The sequence below is a fragment of the Diabrotica virgifera genome, chromosome 2, assembly GCF_917563875.1.
Source record: "Diabrotica virgifera virgifera chromosome 2, PGI_DIABVI_V3a".
Classification (NCBI taxonomy): Eukaryota; Metazoa; Arthropoda; class Insecta; order Coleoptera; family Chrysomelidae; genus Diabrotica; species Diabrotica virgifera.
Window position 1 is genome coordinate 253,224,245 of NC_065444.1, and position 16,085 is coordinate 253,240,329.

General features: G+C 31.0%; 1 protein-coding gene across 2 annotated transcripts in view; it reads right to left on the reverse strand.

Annotated features, from left to right (window-relative positions):
- Positions 1–1,472: 1,472 nt before the first annotated feature.
- The window catches only part of LOC114338222 (uncharacterized), a 52,363-nt gene continuing 37,750 nt past the window's right edge, over positions 1,473–16,085 (reverse strand). Inside the window, exons 9-11 of one of the 2 annotated variants that reach the window (XR_007696630.1) lie at positions 11,456–11,674; positions 4,235–4,298; positions 1,473–1,814 (exon numbers count right to left, since the gene is read on the reverse strand). Coding sequence is in view for 1 of the 2 variants with exons in the window: in XM_050644463.1 (XP_050500420.1) it covers positions 11,471–11,674 (204 nt within the window). In the remaining variant the exon portion in view is untranslated. Of the gene's footprint in view, positions 1,815–4,234; positions 4,299–11,321; positions 11,675–16,085 lie in introns of those variants that run through there. The other variant, XM_050644463.1, reaches the window with a different exon arrangement.

A 16,085-nucleotide genomic window follows, 5' to 3' on the forward strand; every position in this document is an offset into this window, starting at 1 on the left:
AAAGTTATAATCAAAAAACCAATAAAAAAATCGAATTTTTCCTTCATATTTTGACATTTTGATTATTTAAACAATGTTCCGGACCATTTTGAGTGGGAGGATAACTCAGATATTATTAATTTCTGCAAAAAAAATTTAAGTCACCTCTCAACGTCCATCTCAAAACAGATGCGCCCTGGACTATTAAGAAGATTGGAGGACACAAGTGGCGCAAAATAGAAAACACTGGATTGAATTGGGGGAGGCCTATGTCCAGAGTTGGATTACTTAAGGCTGAAGAAGAATAGGTAAAACCTGAGAGGGATATATTCTATCAGCATTTTTATGATTATGTTGGAATATACAGAGTGAGTTTTATGTATGGAAACTCTCAATAATCTCGGAAAGGGCTTACACGATTTTTATAAATTTTGGTAGAAAGGGGTCTTCTAATGCGGCCGATACTATAGTGCTAATTACATTGTTGTCAGATTTTCCGTTTTCCTGGAAATCTATTGCGTTATGGAGTCCTTAAGAAATACTGATTATTTTTCATGTTACATTCCCTATAGTTATTGCTACATTTATTTTAAAAAAAAATTAAACAAATTATAAAAATTAATTTTATCGGCTTCGGTAAACATTGTTTTAGGTTGTTTGGATCATTGGGAACAAAAAAGATCTTCTGTTATTTTTCTCTGAAATTAATCGTTTTGGAGTTATAAACAATTTAAAACTGAAAAAAAATCGAATAATAACGATTTTCAAGGTTCAAAAACATAAATAAAAAATATTATTTTTAAAATTGCGAAGTATCCAAATTCAAGTTCAAGCCATATTTTATCAGTTACCGATAAGTAATTTGAGTTTGTTTCATTGTAAAACATCGTTTTTTAATTGTAAATGCGATCGTCCGTCCTCTCATATGCACTTCATTAACAATTAAAAAGTTATGTTTTAGAAAAAAAAAACGAACCAAAAACTCTTACAGCAAGCTGTTAGAAGAACAATTGAGCTTGAATTTAGGTACTTCGTAATTTCAAAAATTATATTTTTTAGTTGTGCTTTTGAACCTTGAAAATCGTCATTATTCGATTTTTTTCAGTTTTAAATTGTTTATTACTCGAGAATAATTAATTTTAGAGAAAATTTAAAAAATACCTTTGTTGTTCCTAATGATCCAAAGAACGCAAAACAAGTCTACCCGGGCCGAATGAATTGTTTTTAATAAATGTAGCAATAACTCCGAAATTATGGCATTTAGGTATAGGGAAACATAAAAAAATAGAGAGTATTTCTTATCGACTTCAAAACGCAAAAAATATACAGGGTATTCCATTTGAAATAAGAAAGTTCATTAGATTTCCAGAAAAACGGAAGATCTGACAACAGATGCGAGCCGTTTTCGAGATAATTGAGTGTTTCCATACATAAAACTCACTCTGTATGTGTGGAGTGGTAGGGTTTTTAACTTCACAAAAAAAAAAACAAACAACATAATAAACTTTTTATTATGTTAACATATTATAAGAACTGTTTTAATTCATACCAATACGACACACTAGTACTTTAAATTGCCTTGTATCAATCTGTACTATTCCAAATTAGCTGCTCCATCTGTTGTCTCTTGTCTTTAGCTTAAACTTCTTCTCAATTTATACTATTAGATAATTCAAACTAAAATAAAAATAAAAATGATTAGAATGTGATCTAATAAACGGTAGAATACTTAGCCTCTTTTTCCCAGTCTTTCATGCAGCTAACTTTTAAATGCATGTCATAACCAATTCTTTTGTTCATAATTCAATTCAATTGTTTGTATGATTCAGTTTTCACTAGAAAGAAAACACGGCAGGTAAGAATATTAGATATTAGTACGCTAGAGCGTTGAATACATTTTTCTGTTCTTACACTACAGTTATAGGTGACTCCAAAAATGTAAAAATATATAGGGTAGCCCATTTATAAAAACGAAGTTATAACCGGAAGTAGCAAATAGATGAAAATATTTTCATTAAATAGATCACTCTTCAAAACCCCTTCATTCCAATTTTCATGATTCTGTTGCGTTTAGTTCTTGAGATATTTCTAATAGGCCATTTATCTGCCTCACCCTATATACAGGGTGAATCATTTACATAAATTTTACGAAAATGATACATTCAACATATTTCTGATTGATTTATACAGATTTGTTTGAAAACAATAGAACATTTTTTGGAAATCTTTCACGATAAATATGTTGCTGTTTACACACTGACAATAGTATCCTAAATTATAAAATATAATCCACGAACAATAACCAAATTGTCAAGATTAAGCTGAAAACTAAGAGAACTAGAGAAATATCTCGAACAACTGTACTAAAAAATTGATATACAACAAAAAGTAGATAGAACACGGCAAGAAAGCAAAAACTAAATAGAGAAACTGCAGAATACGATGAAATACGCGGGAAACTTGTAAAGTTTTGGGTTAAAACGCTAAACAAAAGTCTATTTTAATTTGACACCACATAACGAATTTATATAAATACACTCCTGGCCAAAAAATCGGGACACCTTAAAAATGGGTCATTTTTTATGTCTCGAATCTCCTAAACCTGTTGTGCGATTTTATTGATTTTTTTAGTATGTTATAGCCTTATTCTATAAGAATATGGATGTAGTAATAGTGTCGCTGAACAGGTAAATCTCACTGTATACCGGGTGTAACAATAATACTGTGTTTTTTTCCTGAAAGTTCGTAACACCCTGTGGAGTAATCTAGCATTTAAAACATATTGAAATCAAAACTCAATTGTAGCCTTAGCCTTTCTTAACATTCTGCTTTTTGACTCATTCACTTATGTTGGATAATGAAAAAGTTAGGTACTTTGACAACTAGACATATTCTTCATCAATACATTGTGTTTCTAAATAAGTGCGACAAACTTTAAGGGGTAATTCCGCATGAAAAAATAATGACCGTTTGATTTATAAACATATGTCTGCAAATGCTTCGTTTATGAGATACCGGATGTTGAATTTTTTCTTACACACTGACGATTTATTTATTGCTCTAAAACCAGTTGAGATATGTGAATGAAATTTGGTGGGCTTTAAGAGGCAATTATTGCGCATGTTTTGACATACAATTATGTATTTTGTTTTTACCATTGGCGTGCATACGGGTCATATTACCTGTATGCACGCCAATGGCGAATATAACATTTTTAGTTGTATGTCAAAAAATGTGAAATAACTACCTCTTAAAACCTACCAAATTTCATTTGCATATCCTAACCGGTTTTAGAGCAATAAATAAATCGTCAGTTTGTAAGAAAAATTCAATATCCCGTATCTCGGAAACGAAGCATTTGCGGACCTATGTTTATGTTTATACAGCAAACTGTCATTATTTTTCATGCAGAATTAACCCTTAAAGTTTGTCGCACTTATTTAGAAACACCTTGTATTCATGAAGAACATGGCTAGTTGTCAAAGTACCTAACTTTTTCATTATCCAACATAAGTGAATGAGTCAAAAAGCAGAATGTTAAGAAAGGCTAAGGCTACAATTGAGTTTTAATTTCAATATTTTTTAAATGTTAGAATATTCCACAAGGTGTTACGAACTTTCAGGAAAAAAACACAGTATTATTGCTACACCCGGTATAGTGACATTTACCTGTTCAGCGACACTATTACTACATCCATATCCTTAGAGAATAAGGCTATAACATACTAAAAAATCACTAAAATCGGACAGCAGGTTTAGGAGATTCGAGACATCAAAAATTACCCATTTTTAGGGTGTCCCGATTTTTTTGGTCAGGAGTGTATAAAGAGATTTTGTTCTGTAAGAAGATCATTGCTCACATCTTGTATTGAACTGATCTTTTAGGACATGTTCTATGCAGATAAATCACATATTTTAGCAGACCGAGTAAGACCAGTCTTTTAGATGACCAAATAAAAATGTCTGTCAATCTGGAAAAACTAATCTAAGTTTACAGAAAAAGATATTTTTGGCGCTTTTATAACAACTATTTTTGAGAAGTATCCAAGAACTAAAAGAAATATGATTTTCTACATCAAAACTATAAATACTGTGAATATTTGTTCTTTGATCATAAATAGCTTTACACATACGAGTCATGAGAGTGAAAAATTGCGCCAGACAAATATTTTAGTGTTACTAGGTGTAAAAACATAGCAAAAATGTATTCAACGCATTTCAAAGAATTATCTACGTCGATTCCCACTAAAAATACCTTTCTTTGAAAAGTTTCAAACCATCTGCTCGTAGCGATATGTCTGGTTTCCTCTATCAACATTCTGCAACAAAATAATCACAAAATAATTAATTCGATAAACAAAAAAGGAAATAATCGTTATACTTTTTCGAGATATCAAATAAAAGATTAAGAATATAATTTTAATATAAGCAATTTGTTTATTATTCATGGAAAAACATTACAATATGAACCAAAACACACTAAGTGGATGTCTTCAAATGCCTCTTTAAAACTAAATTAAACGATGGATTTTCCGAGAAACTACTGCAATGCAAAATCGCTCCGATTGTTTCAACAAAACAGATGACAGTATCCCATTAAATTAAAAATAGAAAGAACCACAAAGTAAAAGCTGATTCAGCCAAACTGCTGCGCAAAATCTTTTCCCATAATTGCGACAATTTTCAGCAACCAACGAAAGATTTTCTTTAAATATTTCTTCAAAATATTGAACATAACGAAAGATTTTCTTTAAATATTTCTTCAAAATATTGAACATACAGTTCCTTGGATTAAGGAGGGGGATAGATGTAGATAGTTACAAAAACATGATGAAACAGGAGCATGGAAATTCTCAAAAATTTTAATTTTTCCACAATCCAAAAATTCCTACAAAAAAGTCTTCGTTTCTTCCTTACTTCAAAGGCATCAAGGACAAAATCTCTAAAACTATTACAATCATCTTTACACGCAGCAAAAACTAATACATTAAAAATAAAATTAACCGAAGTCAGATCCACCAAGAAAATAGTAAAAATCCAAAATTGTACCTCCCGTTTATTTTCTTATACCACGGATAATCCGGAAAAGTCACCGATATGGAGGAACATCTCTACTGTTTCAACAGAATAGATTATGGTATCCGATTACTGTTGAGACTGGCATTTTTACTGAATAATTACAGAAAACCAAGCCAAACTGCACAAATCCTTTTCTAGTCATCAGAAAATATGTCGAAGAGCGCTAAATAAAAATAACACTTGTGTAGGGAACCGGAGATACAGAAGTTAAATCAACGGAATTTATAGGGAAAATGGGGCAGTAAAGAAAAACAAACAGCTGAAACAAACTTATAGAGGTTTTTGAAGGTTCTAAAAGATATATGGGGATAACTGATGACAAATCCTTGAATATATACAGATCATTTAGTTTTGCTTTTTTTTAACAATCATAAAAAGTGAAAAAATCATTTGTTGACTATAAAACATTTTTTATACATTTTAGGGTCAATCCAAGCCAAATGGTCCAAAGGTGGTTGCTTGACTATTTTTAATATCTTTTATTTTTCTACCTTTTAAACTTGAGTCTACAGAGAGTACAAAATTGCATTCATTTTATTTTTAAAAAATTTAGTTTGCCGATGACCGCCATTTTTGTTAAAGCGTGTCGATCATTTTCACGGAAAACATGGCTTCGCTCTTTAGCCAATATTTTTACTGACGTTTGTCCTAGAACAATAAATCAAAAACCAAACTTTTTAGAAAAGTATGGTCTACAAAAATTTCCTGTAGCATTATTTAATTTCAAACTACCCGTAAGGCCTTAAATGAGCCTCAAAGTTTGAAAAGGTAAACTGATAAAATTCCATTTTCAGCATTTTTTTAACAGCATAAGGCAAGCCGTTGTAAATTTTTTCTGGAAAAGACATACGTACATACTTTAAATAAAAAAAGTTTGAGCTTTCAGACTTGAGTAAATTTTTTCAAAAAAAAATCTCAAAAATGTAATTTTTTTAAAAATCTCAAAGTTTGACCCCTTATATCCCTGATGGGCAAGGATGAAAAAATTTGAAATTTGGCTGAATGTTAGCTCCTAGCAAGTAGAATAAGAAGTAAAAAATTTGGAGTTGCAGACTTACGTCATATAGGAGTTACAGGCCTGAAAAAATGGTCAAAAATCAAAATGGTCAAAATTTGAGCGTTTGCGGACAGGGTAATTAAAATTCAAATAAACTGTCTAATGAAATAAAAATTAATGTCTTTTCACCAGATTTCACAATGAATACAAATTTATACAGAGTGGGCCAAAGAAAAGAGTCCACCTCGATATTTGGCAATAGTTACCTATTAGATTTTAAGGAAATGCCGAAATAGGTCCATTTTTATTTTGATTATATTGCAACTTTTTGGGATATATTTCATACTACGTGACGTCATCCATCAGAGCGGGATGACGTAATCGATGATTTTTTTAAATGCGAATAGGGGTCTTGTGGCAACTAAAAATACATTGTACTGCTGTCATAAAATAGAAAAAAATTTTATTCCACAAATAAAAATTTCTTTTCGCTTAAATTAAATCACAAAGCACCTACCTCTTGACAGTTTGAACATTTAATTTAAGCGAAAAGCAATGTTTATTTGCCAAATAATAATTTTTTTTTCTATTTTATGACAGCAATAAAATGTATTTTGAGTTAAATAAATTACATACATTCTTCTTTTTGTGTCAATTAATTTAATTCAAAAATTATTTTTTGGCCACCCTGTATAAATAATTATATTATTGTTTATACTACTGAACAGAGAACTGAACACTCTTTCAAATGAAATAGCATACGACCCCTATTCCCATTAAAAAAAAAAGAATGTGTGTGTACTTTGTACGCACGTAAGAAGTTATACCTCTATTATATGATTTAAACGAAATTAATATACTTTTTATTTATATTTTATTTCAATATTAAACTAATTTATATTTACTACTTCTCAAACATTTTTATTAAAACAGTGCCAAAAATTAAAATAATAAAAGAATAAAACACACACAAACACATTAAAAATGCCACAAATGATTTCTGAACATTAATTGTCGGAAATTTTTTTAACTAAATACGTATTTTCTGAAAATAAAATTATATAATAAATATACTTACAATCATAAAATGTATAAAAAAAAAATAAAAAAATAAAAGTTTTTATTAGGATTCGAACCAGCTATCAGCGCGGTTGGTATATTGGGGTTCATTCGCCTTAAACGCTTCGCCACGGAGGCAATGTGTCATTATGTGCGAAGATCGACTAACTAAACGGATTAAACTTTTGACATTTTGAATTAAATTAAATTATTTTGATTTTGAATTGAAATGATTTAGAATTGAAAAAATACAACAAAACATAGAGTAAGAAAACAATATATTAGGTGAACATTGATAGAAATTTTGATGGTAATCAAATTATGTAAATAAAAGTATTACATACTATGTATTTTGGTAGGTTCAAATAGGTAGGTACCTATGATACATTTACAATTATTACGTACCTGTTGCTTTTAAAAACTATTTAAATGTCACTACAATTATAAACTTTTTTGTTTCTGTCCTCACAATAATAAAACTAATATATTATACATTTGTTTACCTTTATATTGAACAATTATTTATTATTGACAGATCATTTCAACACCCAATCAGAGCCCGTATAACACAGATCAATATAAATTCACCTTCAATCTCAATCGCGCCTAAAGAAGTATAACTTCAAAAATCATCGATTACGTCATCACGCCCAGATGGATGATGTCACCAACGATGACACGTCATGGAGACGTATGAAATATATATAAAAAAAATTGTAATTTAAAAATAAAAGCGACCTGTTTCGGCATTCCCTTAAAATTTAATAACTGCCAAATATCAAGGTGAACTCTTACCTTTGGCCCACCCTGTATAAATTTGTATTCATTGTGAAATCTGGTGAAAATAGATTAATTTTTATTTCATTAGACAGTTTATTTGAATTTTAATTACCCTGCCCTCAAACGCTCAAATTTTGACCATTTTGATTTTTGGCCTTTTTCAGGCCTGTAACTCCTATATGAGGTAAGTCTGAAACTCCAAATTTTTACTCCTTATTCTACTTGCTAGGGGTTAACATTCAGCCAAATGTCAAATTTTTTCATCCGTGCCCATCAGAGATATAAGGGGTCAAACTTTAAGATTTTTTCAAAAAATTACATATTTGAGATTTTTTTTCAAAAAATTTACTCAAGTCTCAAAGCTCAAACTTTTTTTATTTAAAGTATGTCTTTTGCAGAAAAAAATTACAAACCATTATCGGCTTGCCTTATGCTGTTAAAAAAATGCTGAAAATGGAATTTAACAGTTTACTTTTTCAAATTTTGAGGTTCATTTAAGGCCTTAAGGGTAGTTTGAAATTAAATAATGCTATAGGCCATTATTTTAGAGCATATTTTCTAAAAAGTTTGGTTTTTTATTTATTGTTCTAGGACAAACCTCAATGAAAATATTGGCTAAAAAGCGAAGCCATGTTTTCCGTGAATTCTGTAGTCTCTATAGACTGAAATTTAAAAGGTAGAAAAATAAAAAATATTAAAAATAGTCAAGCAACCAACTTAATTTATATTGGACCACTTGGCATAAATTGACCCTTTAGAGAAAAATGGTTCAAATAAAAGTTCTAGATCTTAAAACTTTTTATAAGTTTGCGAGTCTCTAAGTTAAAATACATAAGCAATTGACCGAGATTGATGAAAAACTCTCATTTTTGCAGTAAATTATGACTGTTAATTTGTTTTTTGCATAATGACATAATATAGTGTGCGAAAGTGTGCTAGAGTGCTAAAAGTGTATTTAATCTCAGCTAGATCGATTAAATAGTTTTTAAGTTATTCAATATGTTTATTCCGAAGTGCGATTATTTAAACAACTGTACTGGCCCAAACAAAGACTCTACAGGTATTTAACAGATCGCAATTGCTATTAAAAAACTTTTAGAACTTTCAAATAGCTGTATAAGGTTTTCATCTGAAATCGATTATTTTTTCACAGATAGACTGAACTAAAATGCAAAACTATAGTTTCAGTTCGTTTCCTCAAACCCAGAATCAACCGAGAAGCTACTGAGATGGAAAAACTCTAGAAACCCTAGACAAAATAGGAGACTTTTTTAACTATTTAGAATGGGAAATAAGCCACAATATTATTAAAAAATGATTTTTATTAACGTTTCGACGCCCAAATCGGGTGCCGTTGTCAAAATACAAAATACTATTAATATAAACAAAAATGTTGTTGCTTAGTAAAAAAATTCTTCTAATAATTTATTTAATTTGACTCATTTATATCGGCAATTCAGATACATATGATACATTTTAAAGTAGAAGACTTTAAAATGATATTGCCAATATTTATGAGTTGCGTTCCTGGGACGACTTTACTGAAAGATAGTTCTTCGATTACATGAAATCAACCCCAACTCAAGAATATCCGTCACAAAAAATCATAGCATGTGATCTGTCTTTAAAAAGACAACCACATGCAACGGTGACATTAAAATTCTCGCGTTAGAGATCTCATAGTAAATCACGAGGGAAAACCAGGAAAAACCTCGTGATACTATCCCGACATCGTAAGTATTTGGTCTTACATTTAATTTACTCTCAAAATTAATACCAAATTCTGACTTTACTATAATTTTGTTTAAATTATAAATAATATCAATAATACATGGGTATATAAGTAATACTAAAATATAAAATATGTACTAACTCGACTATTGACTTACTAATTGTGGTATTTTCTTTCTATTGACTTCCTCTTTCAGTATGGGTATCCACATCCTACTGCATTCCACCGAGGAATTTGCGACACAATTGGTTTCGTTTAGCATAATTAGAGCCGCTTCTTTGATTTTTCTCTTTTTACTGTCTATTTCTTTCAGGACTATACTTGAATCTCTCCACTGAACTCTATGTTCATTATCCCATGCGTGTTGACATATTTGAGATCTATCAAATTCTCTATTTTTAATATAAGATTGATGTTCACTTATTCTAACGTTTAATGGTCTTGATGTTTCACCTATATAAAAGAGATTCAAGTATAGTCCTGAAAGAAACAGACAGTAAAAAGAGAAAAATCAAAGAAGCGGCTCTAATTATGCTAAACGAAACCAATTGTGTCGCAAATTCCTCGGTGGAATGCAGTAGGATGTGGATACCCATACTGAAAGAGGAAGTCAATAGAAAGAAAATACCACAATTAGTAAGTCAATAGTCGAGTTAGTACATATTTTATATTTTAGTATTACTTATATACCCATGTATTATTGATATTATTTATAATTTAAACAAAATTATAGTAAAGTCAGAATTTGGTATTAATTTTGAGAGTAAATTAAATGTAAGACCAAATACTTACGATGTCGGGATAGTATCACGAGGTTTTTCCTGGTTTTCCCTCGTGATTTACTATGAGATCTCTAACGCGAGAATTTTAATGTCACCGTTGCATGTGGTTGTCTTTTTAAAGACAGATCACATGCTATGATTTTTTGTGACGGATATTCTTGAGTTGGGGTTGATTTCATGTAATCGAATGAACTATCTTTCAGTAAAGTCGTCCCAGGAACGCAACTCATAAATATTGGCAATATCATTTTAAAGTCTTCTACTTTAAAATGTATCATATGTATCTGAATTGCCGATATAAATGAGTCAAATTAAATAAATTATTAGAAGAATTTTTTTACTAAGCAACAACATTTTTGTTTATATTAATAGTATTTTGTATTTTGACAACGGCACCCGATTTGGGCGTCGAAACGTTAATAAAAATCATTTTTTAATAATATTGTGGCTTATTTCCCATTCTAAATAGTTAAAATTGTAAAAATGCCACAAGAAAATAGCTTCAGAACAACAAAATAGGAGACGGTATGCAATTATCTTCAAAATGGAGTCCTTTTCTAAATAACCACAAAACCAAAGCTAATTCATCAAACCAATTCAAAATTCTCCTCTGATGACAGTATTCCTTACGTTAATAGTCAACAATTCATGCCCCCGTGGACAATGCTAATGCAAGGCACCAAACAGAAGTAGTACGTGTACAGTGAACTGAGTTGTAAAGATGACTCTACATAGAAAGTCGAAAGCTAGGCGCAGCAAAATAAATCTGTCTCACGATAAAATTGATCTTAGTAAATGTGGTATTAAATACATGTTTAAATGAATGAAATATTGATAGTTCTCGAGATATCTCCAACAAGTATAAACGATTTCGGCTGATTGGGTAATACGAAAAAACCGACTCATACGAATATTTATAAAACGAACATAATTTTATTTAAATATGATTACATCATAATCTTTACTATATATACAGGCCAAATAAGTGCGGTGTAAAATGCATTTAAAAAAATCATAAACTTTTTTGGATTTCTTCACATAGTTTACCTCTCTAAACCTTTTCTAGATCTTGTCTTGGATGAATGGGTGAGTCAATGCATTGTTCAGGCTTATCCTCTTGGCGGGATCGATCGCCAGTGCTTTTTCCAGAAGGTCCTTGAGCTGGGTTACTTTGCGTAGTTGTTCTGTAGGTAAGCTCTGGCCAGCTATAAGTTCCGAATGTAAGTCACGTGACACTTTTACCACAGACATAACTACGACCTTTTCCTATAGAGAAAGAGAAATTAATTTAAACATTCACTTTATATGCACAGTAGTGTAGGAAACAAAGGTTGAACCTTGCAAAATGGACACAAGTCCGGTTTTATTTTTTTTCTGGTATATCAAGGGGTGCTCATTATAAGACTAACTTTTTCTGAAAAAATTTCGCCCCGGAACCTCCCTTTTCACCCCTTTAAAAGGGGTAATTTTTGGTTTTTGCGGAACGTAGCCCTTCCTGTACCTTTTACAAAAAAATTATTTTATAGAAATATGAAGAGGACTATATTATCTATGATATATTTCCAACAACATCTCTCTATCGTTCACCGTTTAGCGGGGGTGGCGCCCTAAAGTTGACAAGTTTTTAAAAATGATGTTTTTAAAAAAAATATATTTTTTCCTAACTGTAACGGAAATTAAGAAGAAATCCTGCGGCAATTATTCAAAAATAATTGACTGATTTTTTGGTATAGGTTTCACTTAAGGGTAATTGCCCTTTTTTTAATTACAGGGTGTTACATTTTAAAAAACCCCTTTTTATACCATCTGAACCGTTTACGCTAGAGTAAAAAGACTTTCAGCGATTACCCATGTATTGGTGCTATTTACAAATTTGTATAATTCACCCCCATTTTTTCCCCGGAACCACCCCAAAAAAAAGAAGAATTAATAAATAAATTGATTTTCTTGGAACCCTTCACACACAATGCCCTTTATTAATATGGTTCATATATCATTTTGTGCACGTTATTATTACCCATGCATGGACACCAAAAGCGATTTCCTAGTGCAACCCCTGTAGCAAAAAAAAATAAATAAAATGAGGGGTTGAAATTTTTTTTCGTTTTTTGCTTTTTGATTCATATGGGCATATGCTTAATCAATAGTGCTTTTCAAAAATATATATGGTTATTGCAACATCTCTGCGGAAACCACCCCTATCCTTGGAAATATACTGCAGAAACTACCCCTATCCCTTGGCGAGCATGTTTTTACGATTTTCTCATTACCTATGTATTCTTTTTAAACAAAACTTATACAAGGTTAAAGACCACTATTTACTCTAAAAATTATGTCCTATTCATTTTTTTCGTATAAGCAACCGTTACGGCACAGTGGCGCCGTAAACCTCATATATGCTTTGGCGGGCTCCAGTTTTTGTTTTTTTTTTTCGTCATCTGTTCGTTCTATGGATAAAGTACTTATGTAAAATAAAACAACACAGTGTAACCTACAAATTATGACTTATGGACATTTTACATTCTTTGCTCCCCAAAGCCACAGTGGTGGCCCAAAATAAATTTTTGCATATTTTCGCCACCTACACGCATTTTACTGCATTAATGCTACCTTAATAACACAGCATTAGGTGGTCGCTAAGCAGTGGCGGATCCAGGGAGGGGTGATGGGGGTGATCACCTCCCCCTCTCAAACCAAGTGATATTATATTCAAAGATTATAAAAATATTCATTTATTTTTATAGAAATTTAACCAATTGGCACCCCACCACCATCTTAACGATGCTGGATCCGCCACTGTCGCTAAAGCATAAAAAGTCATTCTTATAAAAATGATATTAATATAATATAAGTATTTCTATAAAAATAAATGAATATTTTTATAATCTTCAAATAAAATATCACTTGGTTTGAGAGGGGTAGGGGTGATCGCCCCCATCACCCCTCCCTGGATCCGCCACTGCTTAGCGACCACTTAGGGGTGAATATTGTGCTATTAAAGTAGCATTAACGCAATAACATGCGTGTAGGTGGCGAAAATATGAAAAAATTTAATTTGGGCCACCACTGTGGCTTTGGGGAGCAAAGAATGTAAAATTTGCATAGGTTATGATTTATAGGTTACACTGTGTTGTTTTATTTTACATAAGTACTTTATCAATAAAACGAACAGATGACGAAAAAAAAAACAAAAACTGGAGCCCGCCAAAGCATATATGAGGTTTACGGCGCCACTGTGCCGTAACGGTTGCTTAAACGAAAAAAATGAATAGGACCTAATTTTTAGAGTAAATAGTGGTCTTTAACCTTGTATAAGTTTTGTTTAAAAAAAATGAATAGGTAATGAGAAAATCGTAAAAACATGCTCGCCAAGGTATAGGGGTAGTTTCTGCAGTATATTTTCAAGGATAGGGGTGGTTTCCGCAGGATGTTGCAATAACCATATATATTTTTGAAAAGCACTATTGATGAAGCATATGCCCATATGGATCAAAAAGCAAAAAACAAAAAAAAAATTTCAACCCCCCATTTTATTTATTTTTTTTTGGCTACAGGGGTTGCACTAGGAAATCGCTTTTAGTGTCCATACATGGGTAATAATAACGTGCACAAAATGATATATGAAGCATATTAATGAAGGTCATTGTGTGTGAAGGATTCCAAGAAAATCACTTTATTTATTAATTCTTCTTTTTTTGGGGTGGTTTCGGGGAAAAAATTGGGGTGCATTATAAAAATTTGTAAATAACACCAGTACATGGGTAATCGCTAAAAGTCTGTTTACTCTAGCATAAATGGTTCAGATGGTATAAAAAGGGGTTTTTTAAAATGTAACACCCTGTAATTAAAAAAAGGGCAATTACCCTTAAGTGAAACCTATACCAAAAAATCAATCATCTATTTGTGAATAATTTCCGCAGAATTTCTTTTTAATTTCCGTTACAGTTATAGAAAAATATATTTTTTTTTAAAACATCTTTTTTAAAAACTTGTCAACTTTGGGGCGCCACCCTTGCTAAACGGTGGATGATAGAGAGATGCTGTCAGAAATATATCGTAGAAAGTATACTCCTCTTCATATTTTTATAAAAGAAATTTTTTGTAAAAGGTACAGGAAGGGCTACGTTCCGCAAAAACCACAAATTACCCCCTTTAAAGGGGTGAAAAGCGAGGTTCCGGGGCGAAATTTTTTCAGAAAAAGTTAGTCTTATAATAAGCACTCCTTGATATGCCAGAAAAAAAATAAAACCGGACTTGTGTCCATTTTGCAAGGTTCAACCTCTATTTCCTACACTACAGTTTTAAAAAAATAAACGTACTACAAATTATATAAACAAATTATACAAACAAATTGTACGTGAATATAAAATCGAAGCTATATCATAAGAGAAGGATAAATTAAAAGTAAAATATTATCCAACAATATAGGTACTTTATAGTGATGTTGATTATAGTTACTTTCTAGTATTCGTTACAAATCGTTACTTTTGTATAAAGTAATCATTTACAGTATTCGTTACTTTGATTACTTTTGTTACTTTTTTATTTGAGTACGGGCAATCATATCGAGAATCGCATTTCTCAGTACATATTTTGTATTAGTAGTACATATTTTGTATTAGTGTTAGTAGGATATTTTGATTACTATTATTACTTTTGTATTTGAGTACCGGTAATAATATCGAGAATCGCATTTCTCAGTATTTCGTATAAGTATAAGATCCGATATAACAACGACCTTCACCGATCTATTTAATGGATAGAAATTAAATGATATGTAATCTATTATGTTAAAAATTATTAAAAACAAGGGGTGCCCGACATAATTTTGTCCAGAATAATTAATAATTCAAAATGAATTTTTTTATAAATTCTACTAATTTTTTTGGTCCGGGCAGATATTATTTTAGATTTTTGGATCATAACAATAAAATACACATAGACCAAGGCATTTAGGAAAAAATAAATGATTTTTAGGGAAATAGTGAAACAGGAAAAAGTTTTCAATAGAAAAATTTGTGGAAATGCATAATTGCAGTATAAAATGCATCAAAAAGTACATAAACATGTCAAAATAAGTATATTAAGGGTCAGATTTTGTTATTCGGGGGTTTTTGGGATCACTGAACACGACTACGCAATCAGAACCAACCTCCAAAGTACCTGGTGTCCAGGGTTACTGCTAAAGTACGTCAACTATAGTTTCTAGAGTCAAATACCCCGAAATAAGAAAATCTGGCTGATATATCTGCCTTAATATACTGATTTTAACATGTTTATGCATTTTTCGATGCGTTTTATACACTTTAAAATGTAATAATGCATTTCCACCCATTTCCTATTGTAGACTTTTTTCCAGACGTCATCCTAATCCTAAATACAATGCAAAAAGTTGCAAGTCTCTATGTACCTACTATATTTAAAAATAGATTTATTCATGTGTTTTTAGTGTTAAATATTCTGGTCTAATAAAAACAATGCCATACCTACGTGTAAAATTAAAGTTGATGAACATAGTCTAGAAATATTATCATTTCTACATTGTTTCCGGTCAATCTAAGCTATTTTTTTTCTAGGCCTGATAAGAATAGTGTATATTTATTATTAAAATCTAATGTGTTGCATTTTTATTTTCAAAGGAACGAACATCTGTGAAATCCTGTGAATTATCTACCTC